The sequence below is a fragment of the Anser brachyrhynchus genome (genome assembly GCF_964034855.1).
Source record: "Anser brachyrhynchus genome assembly, chromosome: 4".
Lineage (NCBI taxonomy): Eukaryota > Metazoa > Chordata > Aves > Anseriformes > Anatidae > Anser > Anser brachyrhynchus.
In genome coordinates, this window is record NC_137698.1 from 15,220,468 (window position 1) to 15,248,345 (window position 27,878).

General features: G+C 39.5%; 1 protein-coding gene across 1 annotated transcript in view; it reads right to left on the reverse strand.

The window, feature by feature from the left end:
• Nucleotides 1-25,217, reverse strand: part of UBA6 (ubiquitin like modifier activating enzyme 6) — a 34,095-nt gene extending 8,878 nt beyond the window's left edge. The window contains exons 1-27 of the mRNA XM_080589987.1: nt 24,149-25,217; nt 23,761-23,872; nt 21,419-21,492; nt 19,828-19,922; nt 18,955-18,983; nt 17,730-17,824; nt 17,117-17,228; nt 15,994-16,074; nt 15,279-15,401; nt 14,054-14,177; nt 12,732-12,835; nt 11,871-11,933; nt 10,808-10,884; nt 10,101-10,167; nt 9,552-9,695; nt 8,834-8,901; nt 8,498-8,576; nt 7,694-7,774; nt 7,239-7,316; nt 5,740-5,921; nt 5,066-5,171; nt 3,778-3,867; nt 3,587-3,667; nt 2,823-2,951; nt 1,824-1,875; nt 1,655-1,718; nt 747-816 (exon numbers count right to left, since the gene is read on the reverse strand). Coding sequence (XP_080446113.1) covers nt 747-816; nt 1,655-1,718; nt 1,824-1,875; nt 2,823-2,951; nt 3,587-3,667; nt 3,778-3,867; nt 5,066-5,171; nt 5,740-5,921; nt 7,239-7,316; nt 7,694-7,774; nt 8,498-8,576; nt 8,834-8,901; nt 9,552-9,695; nt 10,101-10,167; nt 10,808-10,884; nt 11,871-11,933; nt 12,732-12,835; nt 14,054-14,177; nt 15,279-15,401; nt 15,994-16,074; nt 17,117-17,228; nt 17,730-17,824; nt 18,955-18,983; nt 19,828-19,922; nt 21,419-21,459 — 2,235 coding nt within the window. The 5' untranslated portion in view covers nt 21,460-21,492; nt 23,761-23,872; nt 24,149-25,217. The remainder of the gene's footprint in view (nt 1-746; nt 817-1,654; nt 1,719-1,823; nt 1,876-2,822; nt 2,952-3,586; nt 3,668-3,777; nt 3,868-5,065; nt 5,172-5,739; nt 5,922-7,238; nt 7,317-7,693; nt 7,775-8,497; nt 8,577-8,833; nt 8,902-9,551; nt 9,696-10,100; nt 10,168-10,807; nt 10,885-11,870; nt 11,934-12,731; nt 12,836-14,053; nt 14,178-15,278; nt 15,402-15,993; nt 16,075-17,116; nt 17,229-17,729; nt 17,825-18,954; nt 18,984-19,827; nt 19,923-21,418; nt 21,493-23,760; nt 23,873-24,148) is intronic.
• Nucleotides 25,218-27,878: the final 2,661 nt, after the last annotated feature.

A 27,878-nucleotide genomic window follows, 5' to 3' on the forward strand; every position in this document is an offset into this window, starting at 1 on the left:
TACTGAAGTCAAGTCAGACATCCTGAGGCAACATAAATACTTGTTATCATATATCTGATTTCTGTAGATCTACCATGAGGGAAGAGGTGCCATTTCTTTTATCTGGTGTCTGCAGCATGAATGGCAGGGTAGTTTTGCATTAATTGGAATTTTGCTCTGCAAAGCACAGCAACTCTGACTGGCCTAGAATCAGTCAGTCTCACTGCACAGCACCTGGATCCACATATATATCTGAGGTCTCCTAATTGCACATAAGGGAGGCATTACTCATAGCACAATACTTGAACTAGTTCAGCAGATATAACTGTGACTTGCAGGAAAATTCAATTAGAAAAGACAAAGGGTAACAAGAAAAGCAAAGGATAAGCAACAGAGAGGCTGTGAGTAGTAATTAACAATAATAAAACACCTCACAAGATAGCTAAGATACTTAATCAAAAAATGCCTTAAAAAGATCTTCTTTCAATTCAGTCATTATATTACACAGGAAACAGGTCCGTCAAAATCAGGATTTAAGAGTTCAGAGCTTACTGAAAATACCTAATACACTAGTCATTTGTTTTCCTGGCTAGTAACTTTAATCAAAAAGAATATGTATAAACAGCTGCTGGACAACCAGTGCTGATGGATAGATTACTTTAAGAACCACTTTAGTTATCAGAAAGGACTGGCAACTAGAGACGAGACCAAAACTGAATGTGTATATCCAAGTTATGAAATGGGAACACTATTGCAATATGGATTACCTTTTCTGTGAAGGGAACACAGTACACGGTTGCAAAGAGTTTTGCTGCGCTCACAATGAAACCATAGTGCCTGAAGAGGAAGAGATTTTTTTGTTGTTCAGTTGTCCACATGAAGTTTTGCAACCATATTCAAAGAGATCTTGAGAATGCACATTGAGAAACAATGTCTATCCTCCAGAGCACACCATCCAAAACAGACAGATTTTGAGGAACTCCAAAGTCCTTCCCAAAACTAAGTAACCTTTGATGAGCAAAGTTATTTAATGCTAGGATTAAATGCATTTCCTTAATATCTGCAATCAGGAAGATCTCTCACATGACATCAATGGAAGGATAAAAAACTTCACCTCAAAACTACTCTGACGCTTGCAATGATCTCAGTTTTCTCCCACACTAAGAATGGGGATACAGACAGTTTCTCAGAGCAGGTGTAGATATGCAGCAGATCAAGGCTTTTTGATGATTCAGCCACATAATTTTTAAAATTATCTGTAACACTTAAGCCATCTAGATCAGACCCAAATCATGATGAATGAATGACCTCCATTAGGTCATTTTAGGTGGTCAATTTAATTGGGCATATTCTGCATTTTATAATGTGGGCTGATAGGGATAAAACAACAACTTTGTAATTCCGTAGCCACACAATAAATGAAATGGGTTGTTCTAAGCCATTTCGTGTTAAATATCATCAGAACTTCCTGTAGCATCCTCTGATCCTATGTCAGTAAGTTCTATTACCTGCAGTGAAAATGAAAGACAGTTCTCCCAATCTGCCACAGTGTAAGACTATGCACGAGCCTCTATTGAGTATTAGTCTAACTTGTACTGCTATAAAGCCACTGTCTTGTATGTCCTACTATGGGGTGAGCTTTATAGGATGCATTAAAATGCTGAGCCATACTTACAAAGGATCATTAAATTCAAACTTCACTGGGAAAGGTGGCCTCTTTGGTGACTGCCAGAACAAACCTGGCAAGAAGACAGACGTATGATGAAATCCTAATGAATCAGGAACAGCAATGTATGATATATGGCATGAATTCACAGGAGGCATGAGACAGTGTCTGTACTTACTTCCATCTTTTAATCGTGTATCAAGGGGAAATGAATGAAGAAGCTGAAGAGCCTAGAGGAAAAGATATAACAATTTACTAAAGTTATTCTATATAGACTGACACAGCTGCACAAAATCATGCCTTCTTTTTAGCAACGATGTGAAATCTTGATACAGCTTTTAAGACACTCCAGCGTATAGCTGACGCCATTTAAAGAGCTAAGAAAATCTGAAGATATAGAGAGAGCTTAAAGACATAAATACGTACAGGCAGAGTGACTTGCTCATTCATTCACAGGATGAAGATGACAATGTCACCTCACTTGTACCACGTCCAAGCAAGATACTTCATCCAACAAGCAAAGAGTTCCCCCCCACCTTGTTGTCACTTTAGGATTCTGGCATACCAATTCACAACTGGGAAAGTAACATTTTCGTAACGTGACAACTGTCATCACAACCAGGGCTTCGATACACATGGATGTGATATGTTTATTAATACACAACATCCTAATCACTTCTTTCCTACACAATTCCTCACCACACACACATACAGACACTTCAAGCAACACTGTAGATCAGACTTTCAGAATGACTTGCTTATATTTTAGCCAACATTTCTGTGACAGCTTTAAGAAAATCAGGGATATGTATATGAAGAATTAAGTAACAAAGTTTAGTGGGAGAAAAAAAGCTACTGTCCTTGAATAAAAGGCATCTGATAATCCAGCTGCTCTGGAAAAACAAAATACCTAGTCGACTGGAAAAAAATGCAAACAAAACTGCATGGAAACTACTGAACAAAGCCATTAGGAATTCGTTAATAAAGCAGTCTAAAAAAAAACTCTACCATAAGAAGAGGAAGGGATGCAGCATTTTAAAATTTCAAGTAAAGTTTGTTATTTATGAAGAAAAGATGGAAGTGCATGCAAAGACTTGGAAAACTAGTTATTAGGGATAAGTTCTCTAAAATCCCTATCAGTTAAACGCTGCCTTATTTCCACATCTTAGCTACCTACCTTATGGCTAAAATATTTTTCAAATTTTACTCTTGCTAGTTCCACACACTGAGTCCAACTTCGGGGTCTTCTACTGAGTGTTTTAATAACATGAAAACAGCCTTCTAAACTCTCCCCTGATTTTATTCTCTAGATACAAAAGGAAAAACAAAAATATTATAACAGACAAGATTCATCACAAAATGGTCAAACAGTAAGTTTGATCTTATTAAGTTATAGGCAAAAGGAAACAGAACGTCATTTGTGAATATTAACCTTCATGTGGTTCTTCCCTTTTGTGTTTTTCCGCAGAAGCTGTGATCTACTTAGTTTTATTTCCACCCAGTCCTACTGACCATTAGCCATTATAGACAAAAAATAAAAACAATTCAGCTGTTAAATCCAATCTATCATGTAGTTAAGTTCACTTGAAAGTAAATCTACCCATCTTTTTTCCCAGCTGGTTGCACATGAGTGATACTCACTAGTACTGTTGATAACAACCCCTCAGCGTTTCTGATACTTCTATATCATGTACAGAATACACGAACTAGGGAAGCATACCATGCACAAGACTTTGACTTTTATTAGAGAGTAGAAATACTGTTCCTATGAAGGATCTACAAATGTCTTGGCCAAATAAGCCTTCAGATTTTCTGAAGAAAGTCAGAAAATAACCCAAATCTTACTTAACATAATTGGGAACAAAATCCAGTAACAAAAGCATTAGTTGAACAAAAGCATTAATTCAAACTCTGGATTTTAACCTGGCAACACTCTCCTACCTGTAAAACTTCTTCTGCAGATGGATAGGTTTGCCAAAATTTGTTAAACAATGAAGGCTTATGAGAAAATGAACTTTCAAACTAGAAAATAAAAAGAAAAAACATAGCATTTTACAAGAAGTACTTCAGATCCCCCATCCTTCCAAATACACAGCAAGTTGTGTCAAAAACCTATAAACTTATTTCCTTACCTTATCTCTTGCCCACTGTATCGTATGTTCAATGGCAGCTGGGAAAGATTTCAAGGTACAAAAAGGTATTTCTTCTTCTGGTGGATCCCGCTATATTTAAGGAGAATAAACGTGGGCTTATTAAAGCTTATTGCTAATAATAGCACCAAGAATTTATACACTATATACATTTAGAACAAAGTTTGGCTTATGTTTATTTGTTTATAATGAATAATCTAAAAGATGCCAGAAAGTGAAATTCAGCCCTAAAGCATAAAGAACAGAAGAAGTTATCAGCCAGTTTTTCCAAGATATGTAATTCATATTCACATACACTGACAAGATGAAATATGCCCTTTCACTCACGGCCAGAAAGAGTTTTCTTCATTGACTCCTGCAAGGCTCTAAGGATGGTCAACACTGAGGCTACATTCCAAGTGGCATCATTTCATGGTGCCCTCAAACAGTGAATTTCTACCTCAAAAGGTAGTTTCACAGGAACTTAAATTGAGGGATACTACAAGAGTTTGAGTATCCAATTCAATCAGAATTAGTATGTATCCTTATGGAAACAGGCAGACTAATGCCTACTACAGAGGCTTGTGTTTCTCCTACCTCCTTTAGAGATGATAATCACCAGGAACAGAATGAGCTAGAAGAAGGCAGTTCAAAGAAAGAAAACCACAAGCAAAAAAGCAGTTTGAAATCACGCTGTGGGACTGTATTCTTTTTCAGAAGTGAGCTTTCAAGGAAAAAAAAAAGTCAGTCCGTAGAAAATGTTTAAGAATTAACACTTTTTTTTTCCCTCCAAAGTTCTATTTTATAATCATTTTGTGACTACAGGAGGGGATAGGCTCCCTCTAACTGAAAACAACAGTCCACAGTTGTTACAAACAAGCATGGGAATACTGCAAAAAGGAAGCCCTTCTTTGGCCTTATGTGGTACTCATAACTTGAAAAAACTCAAATTTACTTCAACACAGAGTTCTATTACAAAATAACACATGCAGCTGTTCAAAAGAGGGAGTAACAAGGTTTATGTTTCATCACTCATAGAGCAGTTGGTTTTGATTATTGGCCCAGGTGTAATCACCAGCTACATAAAGATTACATAAACAAATCTCCAGTCTGCTCAAATTTAGTTTCCTGAGAGCTTTTCTTAAGAATCCAAGGAAATAATTATTTCTTAATAGGACTGAACTTCAACAACTCAAATGGGTCACTTATTTTAGACAGATACACAATTACAGAATAATAGGTTATCATGGGACTAGCTACAGAAGCTAAGTAATGGTCTTAAACCACTTACGTGACTATTATATGACTCTGTCAGATGAGGCACAATAACTTCCGTGTGTCCTTTCGTTCCCATAGTTCCAGAGTCTATAAGAGGACGCAGGTTTGCTACGCAACGGCTGACATGGAAAGACACAGACTATCAGGATACAGATTAATCACTACACTCGCCTTGCAGACGTTACCAGACCGTAACCAAAACTGACTCTAGGACCTTTCAAGAAGAGTGGAAAGCTTAAACCAAGAACAAGTTAAATAAGAAGAGCTACTTCAAGTTAGACTGGGACAGCATAAACCTGAGCCAACCTAGAATTCTTTTTAAACGTAAGCATCCCTACTTAAAAACTTAGGGGTACATACACCTACACGTAAATAATTCAGCCTTAAGACTGCCACACTATTATCCCCCTCAAACAGGCCTTGACAGCTGTTCATTCCCAAGAAGCCAGTCAGAGGCTCCCTCCCATGTGAACAGCAGCATTTGCACAAGAACAGAGCTGGTTTTCACCACGAGTTTAAAACTCTTCCTCCTCCCAGCCAGCATCTTTGTCAAGGAGCAGAATAAATTTGAGTAAAATGCTATCAATCTTTAGGTAGTTGAAATTCAAGAAGACTAAGAACAGAATAATAAAATTATTCTAAAATAAAAATGGGAACAACAACCCTCACTTCCTTTTCACAACCTACCTATCGATGTACCTCCTCGCCTCAACATTGTCCAAAGCAGTCACAATCACATCTTGCTTGGTGTAGAATTCATCACTGTAAGTGTTCTCAGTGGCTGGACAAACTTTATTAATATATGAGTCAATCTTTAAGTAAGGATTGATGTTCAGAGTTGCTTCTGCTGCAGTATAGCTTTTAGGTTTCTGAAAGTGTAAATATATAAATGTATATCAACAATATTCAAATAAGGAACATCTGAGTCACAAGTATTGACTTCATTTGCTGATCAGACAACAATTCACTTCGACAGAAACATTAGCATGCAAAATACACAATAAGGGCAACTCTTTAATCATATACCTCCCTCACAAAAATACATCTTAGGTTAGTTTTGGTTTTAGTTTTATTTAAAGTAGTGGGTCAGAGACCACAGTGCTTGAATGGTGCAGCATAAATGTATCCTGTAACTGAAACAAATGCATGTGCTGCCTCTCATGCTCTCAAAACGCTGTAAGAAAAGAGCAGTTCATGACTGTCAGAGGATAAAACCATCAGTTACTGTGACTTTGACCATGCAGCACAGACATCAAACACCTATGAATAATCACATTACTGCAAAGTATTTCACACAAAACTCATTTCAAAACCTAAACTGGAATAGAGTTCTTAACCTGCCTGACACTTTTAGCCACTTTAAAACACTACATTTGATTATCTAGGGATCTCCACTCAAAACACCACAACTCAAGGCAGTGTGTCTTCTGAAAGCTTGCAGAGGTCGCTTTCGATTTATCTATCCAACCAAAATATAATCTATTCCTAGATCTGCTCAACAAATAAGAGGCAAAGATCTAGCTGCTGGGTTTTGGGCAGGGAAATCCCTTCTCCCCACTGCTGTCAACATTTGAGCTGCTTTTTAATATTTTGTGCCATGTTTGCAAGCACAGGGATACTCTCTCTGCTTCTAAGGAATTAACAATTCCCATGACATCCATTTACTGAACATACCTATTTTTTTTTCAGGCTATTTACCTGCTTAATGAAGACTAAATTAAGACAGACTGTAGTATTCAGCTAACACTTAGGAACTTAAGGAACTTAAGTTCCTTTAGTAGTAGTAGTTCTATTGAGAACAGACTTCTGCCAGTGCCGTCCGTTTTATTTTATTCTCCCTGAATTTCAATGGTACAGAAAAGCATTTTCTAGCTTCTTAGTTCATGGTGGTTTCTTACACAACACAGCATTTGTCATCTGATTCTTTCTTTGCAAGTTTGAGAGATTTCATTAGTCAAAGACTCCAGTACAAACGAAGATCAGACCAGCCAAGTTTACTCAACCAACACCAGTGATAAGTGGCATGCCAGCATCGTCTGGCTATTGTTTTAAAAGATACTGAACTTCATTACAGCCATTAAGTCCTCTGTGGACAGAAGAACATGCACTCACAGTGGAGCTCTCAGGGAGGACACAGGACAGGAAAACACAACAGTCCAGGAAGTTTACTGAACAAGAAAGTATACCTGTATGTGATGAGGTCGAAAGAGAAATTGCCTGTTCAGGTTGGATTTCTCTATCAAGTCTGGATCTGTAATTGTAACCTACGTCAGAAGGGGCAAAAGCGATAGCTTAAGTTATAAATAAAGTGTAGCACTAAGCAATACTCTTGAAGAAACCTATACAGAAATGTGTTAAAACAAAACACACCTCTTGTCATTCACTATGGCTAACAGCTCTGCCTATATTCATACCGGCTGATTAAATTTTGTTTTAAAATCGAAATATAGCAACTCCACTCCAAGTGTTCTGCCTCTAATTGCATACTACTTCCACTTCATATAGAAACTATTCGCCCCTAGGCCCAGAGATTGACCTGAACAAAGGCTTTGACTTTTTACTACTTTTAATGTAGTCAAAGTATTTAACTATTCCTTGCTACATTACTTTTTCAAAAGCAAAGTGGATGTACGTGACTTACCAATCCTTTATCTTGCCCAGTACCAACACCAAGAAGTGCAAAGTTTTTTAGCATTTCACAGCCTATTGCTCCACAGCCAACCTAAAGAAAATGACATTTTTAGAACTGTAAACTTCTGTGAGCTGCCCCCGAGGAAGATTGAGGAATTGATTATTCCCCTTTACTGAGCAGCCATTAGACCACACTTGGAATAGTGTCCAGTTTTGGGCCCTCCAATAACAAAAAAAAGGTGATGAAAAGCTTGGGCAAGTCCAAGTAGGGGGCTGGAGCACCTGTCCTATTAAAAGATTACAGTGGATCCATACTTCCTCAAGATGGAGAAAAGAAAGTTTAAGGTGGACCTAATAGCAGGATTCTGATTCCTAAGAGAAGGTTACTGCCAAGGCAAAGCCAAGTTCTTTATGGAGGTGCACAGCAGAAGGATGAGAGATAATGATCAAAAGACAGACAAGAGACAGAGAAGGTTCTGACTTGGCATAGGCAAACATTTTCTTCTGTAAGACTAAACAGGCATTGGAACTGGTCCAGAGATGTACAACCTTTGTCCTTAGAGGTTTTCAAGATTCAAGTGGATTCCTAGACACAAAGCTAGCTCCAGAAGTCAAGCACTGCACAGGACACCATGTGCCACACAGCTTAGGACTTGTCTATTATATGGGTGTCTATGCCAAGTTTGGACCACTTGTTCTGCAGTGGCACAAGTAATCAGGGCTAATTTATTATTTTTTTAATCTTTGAGACAAGTGACATTAGCTGTACTAGCAGAGTATTTGCAAAAAGCCTAACAGTTTCAGGCATACTCACCAAAAAAACATTCAAATTATGCAGCTTCTGGCACAGAGGGTCTCCAATACAAGCCCTCAAGGCATCATACCTATCTCCCCTACGGAGGGGCAGGAAAAAAAAACAGAAGAGTAGCAAGCTGACATTTATCATGCTAGTATCATTGTTGCCAAACTGCACTTCGATGCAAATTAAGAAAATGAGACTGAGCCCCTGAAAATCCCTATTCCTCCCACACTCAAATAGGACACACATTCTTAAACCTAAACCTGTCCTCCTCCAGAAGGCTGCACTGAACTCCTGATTGAGACTCAGATATGGAAAGTACATAAAACAGCAGATTGTATTTATATTTACCGTGGAAGAAATTCTTCAGAGCCCATCTTTTCCAGAGGTGTAACGATGTCTAACATATCTATGTACAACTGTAAAAAAACAAAAATAAATTAAAAACTGAAAAAAATCACATTTAGTTTAAAAAAAATAACGTAAATATTTTCTATGCACAACAGAGTCAAGAAATTTACAAGTCCTGAACTTTTATTGTCAATGGAAGACTATACAGCATTCGGTTCGTTACAGTTCACTACACAACTTTAGTGGACAGGAAAAAGTGCCTGGACACAGAGGAAAGCTCACCGAAATCTGAGGCACAACCTTTTGACTTGTGATGTTTTTAACCAGAGGGTTGTGATTCTCTAAATTGGACTGTGACTTTTTTAATCTAACTTTATTCTAACACTTGCCCTGTGGGTCCTGAAAGTACAGTAGCTTCAGCAGGCTTCTGCACCATAACACACCTTTGCAACTCTGTACTGACAAGCCAACACTTGCCTTGCTTATAGAAAAAATAATATGATGTCTGAATCCCAAATATGAAAGTTTTGGTTAAAATTGCTGCACTTTCATTATAGAAACAAAACCTTCATTTTTTTTCCCCTAAGTTCAGTCTCAAGTCCTTTTTTTCCTCCTGTTAGAAAGTTGTTCGAGCTCTTTTGATCATACAACATTCACATACAACCGTACATTCATTACATCACCATCAAAATAAAGCTAAAGAAGAAAAACGCCTTACCCACTGCTGTAATGGAGAAAATTTTCCTGTTACTGCTTTCAGGACTTCCTGACTAGCAACACCACCCACTGCTGCAGCCAGAGGAGCTAGAAATCCCTGAGCAGTTCTAGACAGCCATTTCACTATATCTCCATTTACCTGAGGCTGAAAAATAGGACACAGTAACAACAGATTTATCCCATCAACTGAGCAAGTCAGCACTTTACAGTGCCATAGCTATTGATCTATAGCAAAATAAATTACTTCACTCTGCCTAGAAAAATGATTTCCAGCTAGGGCAGATCCACTACATACCCTGAACATCGAACAATCAGTTATCTAGAAACTGGATTCACATAGCCACATGGATTCAACACTCATGTCAGGCAACCATTTGGTTGAACCAGTGTTGATACACCACTGTATCACCTTGTGTGGCCTTTATAAAGTCAGCATCAGTCATCGCTGGATACAAAGACCAGAACAAGGGCCAAAAACCAAAGCACAACCTTTAGGCAACTAAATGAGTGCATCAGAAATTACTCACAATGACAGTGATCTGTTACTCACTTTGTTTTCCAGTGTTTTGCTTACAGACATGGCTATTTTCAGCATTTCCTCAGCATCTTGAAGGCATCTAGACACCAGAGTAGAAACAATAATGATCACTTAAACATTCTATAGTCCTAAAAACATAATCAATGGAGAATGAGCCATTTGCTACAGCAGGAAGAGTTTGGAAATTTGTATTGGCTTTAATATTGATCATTAAAAAGCAGTTTAAATGTCAAGGTTGGCTCAAGAATAAGAGTGTCAGTGTAGAAGTCCATATGCAAGTCAGCTGCTGAGACTTACACTTTGTAAGTAGCTTTGTCTAATTTGCTTCAAAATTATGCACGTAAAGAGCTACAACTGAAAAAAAATTACTGATAAAAACAAAGCCTTCAGATTCTTAAATCCATAAGCTGCAGGATAACTCAGGAATCACTGAAACAACTTTTCCAGTTCAACCTTTAAATGTGAAGAAACTGGAACAGAGAAGGACTGCTTTCAGAAGGAAGTGGTTGGATTTTCTGTCTACCCAGGCCCAAGAAAGTGCCATTGCTACACTGAAAACACCTTGTTCAAGCCCAGACAGGTACCATTTTGCATCTAGATTTCAGCTTTTCCTTTCTATGTCATCTCTTAAGTACTAGACAGACAAGGAATGCTGCTGCACATCAAGCCAGAGGAGAGATCTGATTGAAGACTTAGCAAACACAAGACTGCTACATTACCCAATGTTTGGCATGCGACCAAAGTTCTCCTGGAAGTGGTTCAAGGCAAGCATGGCAACATGGATCTGCAAAGGTGCCTGTTAAGACAAGAATACACATTGATGAGTTACATACTCAAACTGGAGGAGACAAAAGCAACTGTTTATTTGAACGGTTCTGCTACCTTTTCACTTCCTTGTTTCTTAACTGTACAGCTCCAAAAAAGTTTTTGAGTAGCATTAAAAAGCCAACTTGAGGTATCTTCCGCTAGCAATTTTACAAAATGGGTTCATAAAACATTGCTCAGAAGTAACACAATATCCTTCACACACATTCAGCACCCACTTCAACCAACTTCAACTACAGAGTCCACCAAAAGAATTTAGTACTGAAATTGGAAAACATGGTAATCTTCTTTTACCTAGACGTTAGAATGTACTGCATTCTGCCAAACCTCAATATCAAAGCCCAACAGTAATGATCAACAGCAGAAAATCTGAACAGACAAGCTAGATCTTACATTATTAGACAAACAACAAAATCACTAGATCAACCTTTTTTTAGCGTAAGATTTTAATGGGGACAAGACTTACATTCCTTGAATATGAATAATACTTCAGTAAAATTGTGTTAGAGGCAAATACGGGTAGCTTTCTTTTGGATTTTAAATACTTTTGAAACTTTTTTTCAACGAAAAAATATATTCTCACACTTAACTGCAGTTTCCTACAAGTAATTTTTCTAGATTATCCTGACTTTGGCGTATTTTTTTAATCAACTAAAGATCATCGATAAAGAAAAATCATTCTCTCTTGCAAAATTAATACTCCCATGCATTAAAGAGTTATGAAAACCCAAGATTTTAAACAGCAGATTTACAGAGAAGTGGACAACAAATTTCTACAGGGATCTAAACCATAACATACGTTCTGTGTGAACACACAAACTGATATCCTACTCTCATTTCATACTTTAAATTCTCATTTTAACTACTGCAGAAGAGTTAAAAATATGTTGTTGTACATATAAAGCTACAGATCACATTCTTTGTTTTAGAGTTAAAACATTCCCATATATTAATTACCTCAGGCTTGCTAAAGTCTGCAACTAGGCATAATGGATTTGTTAGCTGCTTCTCCAACCGTTCCTGGAAAAAAAGAATGCATGAAAATAACAGTTACTGAAGGACATGATGGTCACTGCTATCTCACAAGACAATTCTCTTCCTGAAGAGACTAAGAACTGAATATCCTTTCTCACTAGCATTTTTATTACCGTCTTCATTACTAATACCTGGAAAGATGCAAAAAATAATAACATATCGCAAATTTTGTAAGTTAAAAGTGTCACAGAGATGTTTTACATTGCACTGGCAAGACTCATTTCCAGAACTGCTCTATTGTCATCTACCAAAGATTTCACAACTGGTAGTGTGCTTGTAAAAACTTCACAATCCAGCAAGAAACACGAAGCCACTGGTTTGCAGAGACAAGACACAGCCCACACGCTGAGCTGGGCACTTTCATACCACCAGCAGCTGATCCTTACTCCCAGCTTTTACCAGGATGTTTAAAGGCAGCCAAGATTTATTTTCTGTGGGTTCAAAATGGATCGCAGCACCATGTGCCTTGCTATCCCTCTCATACAAACTCATCCACTCTTGCTTGTTCTCAGAAGGCTGCCAAGAAACCACATATTCGTAGACTTTCACGGACTCCCCAGCACTACAGGGATAGGCCACCCCTATTTCCCCTCCCCTACATTGGCCAGTAACTTTGAATTCAAAGTATTTCTTATTCTTCGTGTTTTATTAATAAGTAACACTATCCTTACCCAGTAACTGTAAACCTGTATCATGTTTAACAAAACATGTATCTCCTGAACTCTGCTTTCAGTGCTTAGACTGTTATCACTGAGGAACCTGGTTGTGTAAAGGCACACTTACAAAGTAAAACATCTTGGGGGTCTTCACTTGGACAGCTATGCCACCATGCAAGTAAGGCTCCATATCTGATGTATCACCAATGCTGAAGGAGTAAGGTGACACCACTGGAAAGAAGAAAGAATAAACACTGTGACAATGCATGTTACAGTTCTACAAACAATAAAGAGTTATTTTTTTTCCCCCAGTGTTTATGTTCTAATGTTTTAGCACGCAACTTTGCTTTGAAACTGTGAATACAACTGATCCTCCTAACTAATGGGATTGTCTCTCCCTGCAAGGTTCTGGGACAAAGTATTACTCTCACATGATCTGTGATGAAATAAGCTTTTTAGAGTAGCAGCAGGTTTAACAAGAATTCTGATGACCACAGCTCTGTAACAACAGTGAAATCATTCAGTTTTATTTGGACTGTGCACAGCAGTGTCCAATATACCAGTCAGAGTAGGATTTTAGCCCAGTGACTAGAACCACAAGAAATCAAGAAAAATGCTCCAGCTGCCAAGCAAAGCAAGTTAAATCTTGTCTTCTTTTACCACCTGGAGCATCACCGAGATAAAAGAAGACAACATACAAATGTTTTGGTACCTCACGGGGCATGAAAGTTGAAACCAAAAGCTGGGCCATGATTAGGAGGAAGAAATAGCATCAGAACTAGCTAAACAAATAAATGAGTCCAGAGAAAACAGACTCAACCACCTTTTGAGGGTACAATTTTTTATCTCAGACCACAAAGTACTAAAAAACAACTGAACAACTCCACAACTCCTAATACCCATTCTCCCTCCTTTTCAATTGGGTGATTCCCCATCATCCAAAATGAACTGAGTAGTAGGCCTTGAGACCTACACGATGAAGATGAAAGCAAGTTAAATGGCAGTTCATGAGAAATATTTCAAAAGCATGCTCGGAAACTGAGTGATGTCAATGCATCCCAATACACTTACATTATCACCCAAGAAACTACAAGGCATACAGTGACATACACAGTGGTGTTAATTTAGTCCAAAACAGGTTTTACAGGGCCCTCAAAAAAAACAAAACACAACACAACCCCAAAAAATCAAAAGTTTTGTCAGTCACCTCAGAGACTGCCAACTAGTTTCTACTAGCTGGTAGTTTCTACTACTTCTTAAGGAGCAAGACGAGTTTAGAAAAGCTTCACAAAATGGAAATGAAACAACGCTAGAAAGACCTCCATGCCAGATGGCAATTTTTCATGTGAGCTCTGTACAACCCAGAACTCTTCTGGCTACAATAACAGTGCAGTGGACTAAAAAAGGCCAAAAAATAAGTATATTGCAAATGAGTCAGAAACAATTTACCTGTTATTTGGTGTGTGGACCCATTTAAACATGACATTCCGTTAACTTCACGAAAGGTTAAGAACTGTCCAGTTTCAAGCCTGTGTGGACGATTTTCAAGGCAAGTGACAATGCCAGGATTTGACTGAAAGCAAAAATGGCAAAGTTAGGAAGGAGAAAGGAGTCTTGTATAAAGGAGTCATGCTTTATCATAGACAAAAAGCTTTTTGTCTATTGAAGCTGCAGCTAACGCTTCTGGTGCCTCATTTCTGCCATAACAAGGGATTTATTCAAAATAATATTTCCACTTCAGAAAGTGGAAGCAAGGTACAACTAAACTCAAGTATCAGATTATCAATTAAGAAAGAATTTAAGAAAAATATATTCCTTACCCTGGCATGTAGTTAGGACAAGATGTGAAACAACTGTGTACAGTTTATGTAATTAATGAGGATCAAATCATTCATTCCACTTTAAAGACACCAAAGAACTGGCTGCCCAAATCATCGTGTCATGAGCTTTAATTCAGATCAAATACCATTTGTTATACAACCCCTTCTATCTTTATTATTGTTACATCTAGAGTGGAGATATGACAAAAAACTTGCTACTGGATGAATAAGGTTCTTGTATGGACTTCCAAACAGAGTTGAGAGGAGCCAAAATCGTTTACATTTACAAAATACAAGATCAAATAGATATACTCTCCAATATTCTCCACTGAAAGTGTTATTCATAACATCCTTTTCTTGCTGCCTTTGCTTTGGGAGGTTAAAACAATCAACTCTTAAATTTCTTCTCAAAGCAGGCTCTTGATCCCCTTGATCATTCTGGTGGTTGTCCTCTATGTGTGATGTAGTTTCTCATAAAAAGGGCTAGTTTCATGACTGTTCTAGTCACGACTATTTTAGTCCTGAAACTCGTTTTGAAGACTTAACCTATTCCCACAACAAGGCTATATCTCCTCTACACACTTCAACTCTTTCTTTCAACAAGAAAAAAAAGCCTCAATGTTATTACGTTACATTTCAAGCAATGACAAGGAACATCTGCATGCTCTCTGATGTCAGCACTCATCACTGACTGTTTTTGACGTAGACACTATCGAGGAGCTTGATTTGCCTCTGCTATGCAGTTTTCAACTGCTTACCAGGCTGGTAACTTGAAATGCTCTGCTTGGTCATTTAGACAATAATGAGTCATAACAAAGCAAAGTTATACCAGCACAATAGCTTCTATCCCTTACTTGTGTAATATTTGAAATGAAGATTTCCTTTGGTTCCTCTCCTGTTGTATCCAGCACTTCAAATTCATCACCAAAGTCACAAAACAGACGTGAACATATTCCGTACACATCTGCACTGATGAACTGCAAGACAAAGTAAAAATTGTAAGTATCCCTAAAACAGTATATACCAAAGGAATGAACTTTCAACATCCAACCTTGTCCAAGGCTAGCAGGTGTAACTTCTGCTCTGGTGGAAACCTGTGACATACACCCAGGTCACTGACTCTACAGCACAGCATTAATGACCTATTTGAACTCACATCAGCATTTCAGAACCTCTACACAAAAACCAGGAGTCATAGCAATAGGCAATGAAGTACTGCCATTTCTACTACTGCTATATTTGGTCTCACCCTGTTCTCTCATAACAGAAGTTTTGAGCTAACAGTGAAAACTATTTATTCACCAGCAGATTCCCTCCCCTTCCCCCCCGCCCCCCCCCCCCCCCCCCCCCAAAATATTAACCAAGCTGCGTGTCTGTTGTTACATGGGTAACCACTCACAGAACAGAATGGCAGCAGCATACTCCCAAAAACTCATTCTGCTCTGTCATTGTGGTATCTGCATAAAACTATATACCTCATAACCCACTTTCTCAGTTTCTGGATAGAACACGCTGGAGGTGTAGAATGCTTGCTGTATGGATTAATTGTGTGTTTAAGTTTTCTGTTACCTTGATGGGTGGCTGCTGAGCATGACAGAAGTCATTAATCTTCTTCTGTAGCGATAGGCTTACTTCAGTCAGTATGACACACTGTGAACAAGAACACAAATAAAGCTGAGATACTGAAAGCAATCAACATTTTTAGGGTATAGAAAAGCTAGTATTAACAGTAAGTTACTTTGGCACCCTGAATGTCCAGAATTCCTTTCCCTACTACTCCCAACATAATAGAGAAAGCAGTCTCAAGTCAGTTTTCTCATCAGATAGGTTACTGCTCCACAAGTTCTTGAAGCAAGATGAACGGGACCAGGAACAGCAAATTCTCACTTTTTAATCACAACTTTGAAACTCCAAACCTAATTACAATACTCACGAAAACAGTTACAGGTAATTTCTGAGAAAACATAGCTCTTGAATTTCAAGATTAAAGTACGCAAAACAAACAGTAGTGCCAGTGCATACCAGGAGGTCTGCACAAGATTCAAGTACTGGTGTTCATTCAGTTGCAGACATAACACAGTTTCTGCAAGCATTCTTTTCAAGTTCAGGTTAACATTGGGTTGCAAAGCTTACGCAGTGTGTCCCAATTCAGTTATACACATATCACTGTAGCTGGGGCATTCGGAAATTTGGTTAGCTTGGGTGTAACCAATAGCCACGCAGTACAAGCCGCCAACTTATCCCAAGCCATGCACACAGGCAGACGACAGCTGACTGAACAACTGAAAAAATCCTCCTTCCACTACATTTCACTAGATATACAGATACATACATAAACGACCTAATTAAACAGCCTGAGTTTCTACTGCATGGAATACAATGTACAAAACACATGTAGGACACTGTGCAATATGACTGTTAAAAAGTCAGTTTTGTCTTGCAAATAAGAAAACTATTGTACAGCAATCTCAACTAGCTATTTGTTGTCATAATAAATTCCATAAGTGACAAAGTAAATTGATAGGAACAGTTTTAGCCTTGAAAATATAAGCATGACCATTTCATTCATCGAAAGACACGTTTCTTTCTTTCCATCATCTCAAGATACACTTCAAAGTTTGCTTTCATTTTATTTACTTATATTAAAAGCTCTGAGCAAAATACTGTGACATTCAAATTAAGAGTGACATACCTGGTACTGCTTTAGGAAAGACAGATCTGTGTTTTCCTCTAATGGCACAGTTGATGCTGCTACGTGGACATATGGATTAAGTTCAGCAATACGATGAAGTGTGGCCTCAGCCCTGAAAGAATTTTCAAGTTGTTTTTTTTAATGCATTTACAAAATTGTATTTTCTAAACCAAATTTCATACTACAAACACCCTACAGGTGTCCTGTAGAAAGTATCCTGGTGACAATCAGCAACTCATTTCTTCACACTTAATTTCCTAGGAGGTCTGAGGAAAACAGCTCTGTCCAACAGACAGTGAGACATTCTAGTCTTGCAAAGGTGGCTGAGAAAGTCTAAGAAAAAAATACGCCCTGGCCCTCACTACTAAATTAACGTTACAAGCTCCCAGCTGCAAGAAGTGAGATATTTGACTCAGGATTCCAGCCCCAACCTAGACTTCTCATGATACCTACCTCGGCACTGTACTCAAAGCCAGCAACTCCAAAGGAAGGGGGTTAACAAGTACCTGATATTATTAACAGCTCTTAGACAATGAACTGCTATTTTTGCCACTGATCAGACTGTTGGTCCTAGTCAAGTTCAGTCCTCCCTCACCCCAAAGACTTCACCAACCTGTTCCTTTGACTAAGTATGTCATCTTCATGGATGAAGAAATTGATCCCTAAATCCCATTTTGTGCATTGCTTGGTGTCATGAACTGTAAGAGCCTAAGAAAGAGAAAAAGCATTTACTGGAAGAAGTATACATGGTTTTAGCACCCAAAATGATGGATTAATCCCCATAAAAAAGCTGGTGGACTAGCATTGCAGAAGACCTAGTTGTACCATATATAGGAACGAACTCCTCCATCCCCTTTGCCAAGAAAACTCTTACTGTTTGAGAGAGAGGAGTGCATCTGAAAGACGCATTACATTAAGTATTTTCCTTGCAGCTTGCAATGATGAGAGTATGTAAATACTGAGGATGATTTTTGCCACACTGCAATTAAAGCACAACTGCAATCTGTAACTGAACAATCTCCCAAAATTATAAATAAGCGGATTTTTGTGTGTGACTGGAAGAAACAGCCTTAAAAGGCTTCTCTAATAACATTAATTCCAGCAGCACAAAAGCAGTTGTCGGACTAAAACACCCAACCATTTTAAATTCTATACAAATGGATTCTGGCAGGTGACAGACTACGATAACATTTTGAACAGATTGGCGTTTCAGTTTATATCACTCCATTTACGAGTGGTGACTTTGTCAATGAGTTTTGTGAATTCAATGCCTGTTGAGCAGCTGGATGAAATACTACATGAGGTATTTCATGGAATTGCAGGACGGCTTGGGTTGGAAGGAACCTTAAAGATCATCCAGTTCCAACCCCCCTGCCATGGGCAGGGATGCCACCCACTAGATCAGGTTACCCAGGGCCTCATCCAGTCTGGTCTTGAACACCTCCAGGGATGGGGCATCCACAGCCTCTCTGGGCAACCTGGTCCAGTGCCTCACCACCCTGAGAGAAGAATTTCCTCCTAACATCTAATCTAGGTCTCCCCTCTTTTAGTTTAAAACAATTCCGCTTTGTCCTATCATTATCTACCTGAGCAAAAAGTTTCAGAATGCTTCTACTAAGAATCCCCAAAGGTACAAAAACTCAGATTTCACACTAAAGCAAGACCCATACCTTACTACTAGAACATTCAGACAAAGTTTTTGCTCTAGAGTCCTCATTTTTTTTGCAATCCTCCCAGAGAAAGACAGTTTCAGAAACTTAAAATTAGTTAGCTAGTGGTGTTGTCCCCTTCCCTCCCACTCACCTAAGAATACCCAACAACAGAACTGTTTTACATACCTTTACCCCAGCCAGAATGATATTTTTGGCTGAAAAAAAGAAACACACAAAAAGAGAGAGGGACTGTTGCAGATTTTTTGCAAAGCTGTAAGTGAAAAGTTATGTGGGTGGACAATAACAGTATGTCACTCCTAAGAACTTCACAACTTAAGGGTTTGTTTTCTTTTATGTTTGGTTTAAGTATTCTACAGCACGACTGAAAGCAGAATAACATGAGCAAGGTTAAAAGGGCTCTCTACATTTGTCGTTCACCAGCTGTTCATCCCACAAGTGTGATTACAGAAACACTAATGACAATAAACAGCAGAACTTGATAGATCAATTCTGGCATCTGGTGCAGAGTCCCATCAAAGCCAACTGAAAGGGTAATACCCCAGGTACAGACAAGACTAGTCTTGGCTGGTTCTTAAAGAGTAAAGGAAATGGTTATTGGGGTCTCTTGCACTGGGACAATTATGCATTTTTCACCAAATTGCATCTGTTCCCCTACGCCTTCATACCCCCATTTCCTACACGGGAATAATTCAGTCTATGGCTATTCCTACATTAGGTTCATCGACACTGAAGCCTAAAGGAATAACTTGGATTATCCAACCTCAACCTTCACCCAAGACACAAGACACTGGGTAAAGCTATCTGGCCTTTGGAAGCATATTTTAAAATAAAATTTAAAACTTTGTTCTATTAAGAAGATAATTTGACAGAAGCCCAAGATCTTTCCAGCAACTATGTTACTTACGTGTCATGAACATATATATATTCACTCAGATTTTACAGATGTACTTATTACATCCAAAATAAGCTTTAGAAGTAATCTCAACAGTATGTTTACACACACTTGCTTCTGCTTACATAAATGTTGCCTGAACTTACCAATCTCCACACCAAGACCACCTATACCACTCAGGAACACGTGGGACTGAGCCATCTTCTGCATTGCTGTGTCTCCAAGAACATATCTCTGGCGACTACATCAGAGATAAATTCAAATAAACACAAGATACAAATAAAATCAAGAGCAAGATAAAATCTTTTCATTTTTAAGTAGCTATTCCTTTCCTGCTATCAACCCAGTCAGTTTCTAATATGCAATATGTTTCTAATATGCAATAGTTATGCAGATGAACACGTCACTAGTGACGCATGCACAGCTATATTTACCACTCCTCCATTCATCAAGCAACTGAGGATGTAACATACATGGATCTGACCTGTATAGTACTTTAGGAAGTAAATGCATATCAATGGTAATATTTTCACCAACAATTGAAATAGCAAAATGCATTTACTATAGTGTTTCTCAATGTTGGGTTTTAGAGAGGAAGAAATATATATATATATTATATATAAAAACAGTGCAAATTTTTTCCAGGACAGTAAAAAATCACTTCAGAATTAACTCTTGAAGAGACAAGCAAACTAAAAAAATTCCTTGCTACCAGAAATATTCAAATCAGAGGGTGCAGCAGCTTTTGTAGTCAAATCCTGAGCTCTGAAAGACTCTCAGTTTCTAACCACACAATTAAATTAAAATCATTTTAAGTAAAACTTCCTGATGGACAAGTATGACTTCCCTACGATTTGTGTCAAAAATCCATACAAGTGCTGAATTCGGTGCCTCATTTGTCCAGCATACAGAAGATGTGAATTTATTTATTTTTAATAAAGAAGCTTCTCATGTCACCATGTTTTTCTAGGGATACCATTTGTTCCAGTACAGGGTCTTTAAGCTATTGTCATGCCAAATGACCTCAAGTCACTTCTAGATAACAAATTTAAAAAATAAAAATATAAAAAATTAAAAGCAAAACTAAGGTCCAGTCCAAACCCAACACCCTGATATCTGGAGGATAAGAGAAATACTGATGATATACATGCAGACAGAAATAAATGAAGTAAACAAAGTAGTAGGTAAATTACATAGCATAGAACAGAAGGGCAAAAAAAGACTGTACTGAAAGAAAATGAGGAACAAATAAGAGAGGAATATCTGCTTAGTTAAAGGAGAAACACGCTAGAGTCAGGAAGAAAAAGAATGCATTTCAAACAAGAAAAGTATTAGTCCTGGTTTCCAAAAAGCACTCATTATTGATACTGTTAAAACTGTGTTCAACACTGTAGTACATAACTACGTTTTTACTGGAAAAACACTAATAGTCAGAAAGCACCTGTTAGGATACCAATAAAGAAACAGTTTTACATGAAGATGTGCTATATCTGCAATCCAATCAGTTCTCATAACTAACTGTAGTTTAAGAAACTTTGCAGGAAGTGGATTCAGTTTCACGTGCTGGACATTTCGCCCCTCCGCTTTTAAAGTGAGGGACAGAACAGTTCGAGTACATACACCTGGACCTAACAGGCAGCAGATACTGTTTTCAAGTCTTGTCTTTCACTTTAATGGGAGTAGATCCATGTGTTGCTGAAGCACCAGGAGTAACACATTCAAATCAGATATTCTTACCTATACAAAGCATCATCAATTTCCATAGAGTCTGCCGCCATGACCCAATGTGATTTGTTTGCACTAGAATGGCACTACAATACAAAAAGAAAGAATGGTTACATTGGATGCAATTTCAGTTTGTCCCCTCTCCCTATCACCATTCAATTCTTTAACAGAAGAACTGAAAAACACAGAAAGCGGTGTTATGTAAGAGTTACTTTGAACATTGAGAAGCCTGCAGAACAACACGGCACCTAGGTAATTAAAATACACAGGAGCCAGAAGACAAGAAACCTCAAACCTTCAACACATGAACTCAAAATACAGAGACATATTAATTTCCTCACTGAGGAGACACAAAACTTATTTCTTGTATTTGCCACAGTTGGATTTAGTAAAAGTAAAATTTAATGTTAACATCTCCAAGTCATTTAATTTGGTTCTGCTTGTTTGCTGCTTATTTTGAATAGAAGAAACGCGATCCCTGAATGACTAGGAATAGTTATTTATGCTGCACTATTTTTATATTAATTGAAAAAACTCAGGAAACAAATTACCATTATAGCTAACTGAAGAAATCAATATCCAAAAGTACTTTAAAAATCTATGATGTATAAGCTAGTGGAAAGTACTCAAGATGTAATAACATTTATTTTTAAATTTACTTTATAAGATGTAAATTAATACAACATTTAACTAAGACATCAAGTTAAACACTTCAGTAGGACCTCAGTATGCGCGCAGTTAAGGAGTTCATTAATTAGCAAAGACCTTTTCATTGTGAAGTTACCTGAGGGATAACTAAGCACTAGGATTAGGAAGAAATTCCATCACTGGGCAGGCTGTTCTTTTGTTATGCAGGCTTGGAATTTGTGCTTTCTAGATCTGACAGGAACCACCACCAAATACAAAAGCAGGACAGTCCCCACACTTGACCCAGAACATCAGTTCTCACCACTACTAGAGAGGTGCACATCTTAATACAACTCCCTACAAACAGACTTGGAAACAATGAGATGTTGAGACAAAGGCTGACAAACCTAAGAGATTGCGTGTAAAGGCCTAGATATGCTAAGAGTACTAAGGAGTTTTCCCTCTGAGATCATGGATGCACAAATATACTCTGAAACAGCAGTAATACTGCCCACAGGTTAACTCTTACTTACCGTTCAGATGCCTTTAGTGCATATTGTAATATTTCTGATGTGCAGCACCTACACAGCCTGGCACAACTTGGGACCAGAACATTTTGATCTGAAATTTGCCCACTTGTTTTCTCAGACCACAAGGTAGATAGCGCTGCAGTATGGCAGTGAGGGACAGACAGGGTTACACTGGAAAGCAGGCCACAAATCTGACCAGTTAAGCTGCTCCACAGTGTGGACACTAAATCCCACACGTAAGCCAACAAAGAAAGCAGTCAGCATGCGGCACCTCCATTGTATCTGCACAACCAGCCACTTCAGCACAGCTCCCATGCCTTTACACAGCAAGCACTGAAAATAACCAACGCCAGTGTTACTACATCATCCTGGGATCCAGCTCTTAAGGCAAGAAGTAACAGACCTTATCTGATGACAGACTTGAGTCCCTGCTCAGGTAAAAGCCTAAATTACATCCTCTGTGTGGGTGACAAGACTGGAAGTCCCCTCAAGACAAACCAGTGCCGTCTCATTGTGGCCCGGAGCAGCCATCCCTGAGCTGTTCTGCTCCTCCACAGCACAGGCACTTTGGAACTGCTCAACGCTAAATGATTTTGGCACACTCAGGTGGGGAAGCAGGTGAAACACACCCGCCTTCCTCCCTCACAACCCCCCAGCTACTCCTGCTGACAGCCACCACGTGTGCTCTCCCCGACAGCCATTTGTAAATAACGAGGACGTGCGATGAACACACCAGAGGTTTGCCACCTGCATCCCAGACCCATTTGAGAAGGGCCTTTTCAATATGCTTATTGACTCCCAACTCTCTTCATATGGCACACAGCTGCTGCCAGGTATATCACGTTTGGCAAAACATGGTTTCTCATGCCAAAATAGGTCTTCATAGTACTATTATCTAGTGGCCAAAGGACAAAACTCTGTTAACATACTCCTGCATCCAAGTTGTATTTCGTATTACCTCACCTCATATTAAATCTGTCTCAAAGAATGGCACATAATACGGGGGGTAGGTCCTTCTAGTTACTATCAATTGTTCAACATTTATACGTTCACTTCCATTTCTTTTTAGCCTCAGCTGTTTGTGGGACAGCCCAGGGACAAACTGAGAAGCTATGTCTGACAAAGAAAGGCTAAGATATCCCGAACAGCAAAGGCACCGAAGCCGTGGTGTTTGGCTGTTTTCATGGTCCTTCTTACCTCAGAGTTAGCACAGGCTACAGCAGAATAAGTCAATTACTTGCTGTTCAGCAGGCAGGCCTGGGTTCATCCCACCTACCCCCGGTTTCCAGAGGCAGCTGACGCAGGCTCCCTGTTTGGGCAGCAGAGGGAGAGGACGCTCAGACCCGCTATTAGCCGCCCCGCCGGGCACCGCCGAGCTAAAACCGCACCTCGGCTCTCCCCTGGGGCTCCGCGGCGAAGCCAACCGGCGTCAAAACAAACTCGAGCCGCCTTCGGCAGCCCCAAACCCGGCCCTCCCCGCGGCCCCAAGCCCAGAGAGCAGCCCCGCCGCTACCCCTCGCCCCCGGGGAGCCGGCCCCCAGCCCCGGCCACCTCCCCGCTCCGGGGCCCCGCCGCCCGCTCTCACCGCGGCGGCCCGGCACTATGAGCAGGCCCGTGCCCTGCCGGCGGTGCCGGAGAAGAGAAGGCAGGAAAGGGGTGGGAAGCGGCAGCGACGCCGGTGCCGCGGCTCTTCCCCGCCTGCGCCGACATGAGGGGCCGGGCTACGGCCGCCACCTCCTCCTCCTCCTCCCGCCGCGCCGCGGCATGGCGGCCGCGAGGGACGGCGGTGGAAGTGGTCCCGGCCATTTCCAGCTCCGGGCACCTTCGGTGTCGCTCTCCTCCGCGACCCAGGAGGCGATCGCTGATGCCGCAGAGACGATTTCTTCGAGGGGCTCCAATGTTTTTTGGGGGCGCGGGGCTCGTCAGGGGTCAGCGGGAACCTGGCCCTGAAGCTCTTTACCCGAGAAGCAGGGCCGGGAAGTCATGTTGTAGGGGCTAAATTTGCCCCAAGCGCCCCGGCAGGTGTTTTTCGAGATAGTTTTCTTCCAGCTTCCGGCTGAATTTGGTGATTTGCAACTAAAAGCTTGTGAAGTCAATTTTTGAAGACAAAATCTGTGCGCTCAGCTTTTCTTATGCTGCAAGCACCGTGTGGTTAAAATAAATTAAAAGTCCTGTTACATTAAATTGTTACCAGTTTAGACAATAGATTATTTCTAAAACATGCCCTTGAGGTATCATCTCCCCATCATGCAGGACACGGTGTGGCCTATCTCAAAAACAGACACTTTTACTAAATGGGTGCTAGGGAGTGAAATTTTGGCATCCCAAGCACAAATGCTAGGTGGCATCTAAAGGCATACAGGAGCACAGATCTGGCACAAAGTGGTCACACAGTCAACACACAACATCCCACACTGAAACAGTATGGGCTTGCAGAAACTTCCTTTGTTTTTTTGGTGCCATTCGACAAGTGCTGATCAAAGCAAGCTGTGGCAACTATCACTGTCTCCACAGAGTTCTGGCACCAGCAGCTCCACATCCTCTATACATATTTTCTTTGCAGCCTCCTCCCATTGCCCAGATTCTGGTTAAGATCCCAGTACTATCAGGCAAGTGGAATTTCCAACGTAAGCCCTGCCTTAGCTTGTGCTGTCCCTGACCATTGGGTTAGCTGAGGTAAATCTGCCTTGCTATCTCTGACACATCTTATTCAGATAAAATGGGAGGGATACATTGTTGCATAGCCAACAATGATGGAAGAAGTGTCATTGCATACAGTTTATACAGAATAGTCACCTTTTATTTTTAGATTTGTTACTCTTTTTTTTTAGAAAACTGCATTCTATATTACATGAAAAAAAAACCGCAAGTCAGCCTTTTCTCTATCTTGATTGTTTTTTGGGGGGGAACTTCACAGTATCACAGTATCACAGATTTCTAGGTTGGAAGAGACCTCAAGATCATCGAGTCCAACCTCCGACCTAACACTAAGTACTCCACTAAACCATATCGCTAAGCTCTACATCTAAACGTCTTTTAAAGACCTCCAGGGATGGTGACTCCACCACCTCCCTGGGCAGCCCGTTCCAATGCTTAATAACCCTTTCGGTAAAGAAGTACTTCCTAACATCCAACCTAAAACTCCCCTGTCGCAACTTTTGCCCATTCCCCCTCGTCCTGTCACCAGGCACGTGGGAGAACAGACTTCTAGAGAATTCTAGAGACAAGATGTCCCAAGTTTTGTCCTATTTGTGCATGCATGTGAGCATCTACTACATTATTTTAATTATTTTAGCATTTTTATCTCGTATGACTGGAACTAAGAGAGTCCAAAGGAACTTCCAAGTCTTCATCAGGACTTACACCACAATCCCAACAACGCACGCAGGCTTTTGTACTGAATTATTAACTAAGGCTAAGAGAAGCTGGACAGCATTCATCTTTCAAACACAGGCTATGGTTTGGCAGGATCAGGGTTGAAGTACTTGCCTACTAAATGCCTTTTTAAAATTTTATTTATTTTTTATTTAAATAGAACACATGGAGAAGATGAGGACAAACTTCACAGATCCACTAGAGGCCACTAGAAGTCTAAAATGCTGGACTCCAAGGCGGGTAAACAGAGAAAGCAATACGGGATGAAAAGAACGCAATTCGTACTAGTAAGGCAATTAATATTTAAGGCTGGTATTTGCTTTCTGTCTTTTTCATATAATAAAAAAAATCAAAATACACAAAAATATAAAATTAATTCTGTTATTTCAATGACTCAAAGAGCAATGCACATACCTGATGAGCAGAATTAAACAGAGTCCCAGCTATAAAGGGTGAAAGAAAGCAAAGAAAAGTTTAAACTAAGCCAAAAATGTCAGCTTTGGGTTTGCCACTTTGCTAATTTTTCCTTCAGTGATTTTTTACCTTTAATTTTGTGGTTTCTTTCCTTAAAATTCGTCTTTTTCATTTTATTTTTTAAAGATTAAAATAAGTTCTTTAAAATAAGAAGCTTTATCAATCATGCTGTGAAAAAAATTAAAAATCTGCTCCCTACCCTCTTCCTGTCCTGGCTATTGAACACTTAAGAATCATGGAATAGCTTGGGTTAAGATACCAGTTGCTTCAGTATGCAATCATCTTACAGTGAACGCTCAAAAGCTCTTTGCCTGAATGGAGAAATCCAGTTAATTCTTGCCCAGCAGTTTGGCAGGAATAAAGCAAAGACTAACCATCAATGAAGCTGTAAATGTGGACATTCTAAGACAAATTGCCAAATAAAGCATGACAGGTTTTGTTTATCCCAGCGGGCAAAGAAGCGGGTTCTCAAAAGCATCAATTATTAGCAGGTATACTAAGGAGCCCTCTAGGCTGATGGTACCAAATCAAAAAACATACGGGTTTTGTGCTTATTTTCCAAGATTGCAAAATTTGAAACATCTGGAACCATTCGACTTGTTTCTTTTTGCCCGTATTCTCCTTTAAAAAATATATGTATAAACCTAAGATCTTAGTTATAAAAAATAAAATATTAAAAAAAAATCCCGATTCCAGAGTTGTCATTCTACTAAAGTCAGCTATGGCATTTGAGATTGGCAAAAGGTACCAAACAAGGCTGTCAGCTTCCTGACTTGCTAAGGCCAGTCAGTGGTACATTGCTGTGGTCAGAACAACATTTTTGTACTTGAGGCAATTCACACCCTAAATCCCTTCGTGACTTCAGTTCACGTGTACTATTGTAGATGCATTCTGTGTGCAAATATTGAATACATCTTTAAAGCCTGTGTCTGCAAAAGGAGCTGAAGCTGATAGCTGCAAATCTCCCTTCCACCTGCTGTGAAAATCCCAGCCGTTAACACATTTAAGTCTCAATTTTTTGATTTCCAGGCATGATTTCACATTCTTAACGAGGACTCCATAATGGTGATTTGGGGGATGTGTTTGCTTCTCTGATTTATTATTTAACAAATTAGCTGACAAACCTTCGTTTTCTCCACAAAAACATATTCTTTGACAGTATTATGGCCAACGCAGTTCAGTTTAACACACAGGCCTGTGCAGAAATTACCATAAATCCACATCAGCAGTGTTCCTTCAATGGATTTTCAAATATCCTGCCACAGGCTATGGCTTGCCCTGGGCTCTTAAAGCAGTAAGGTGCTGCCTGGTAAGGCTTTAATCTCCTTTTTTTTTGCAGGACAAGCAGTGTAGGAATGCTTTGCTAGCGTGTTTAAAAGGCCTCCATCTTCCCCAGCGGGGTGGGATAAAGGATCTTCTCACTTAAGGCTGCTCTAGTAAGTGACACCTTCCTAGAAAACACATTA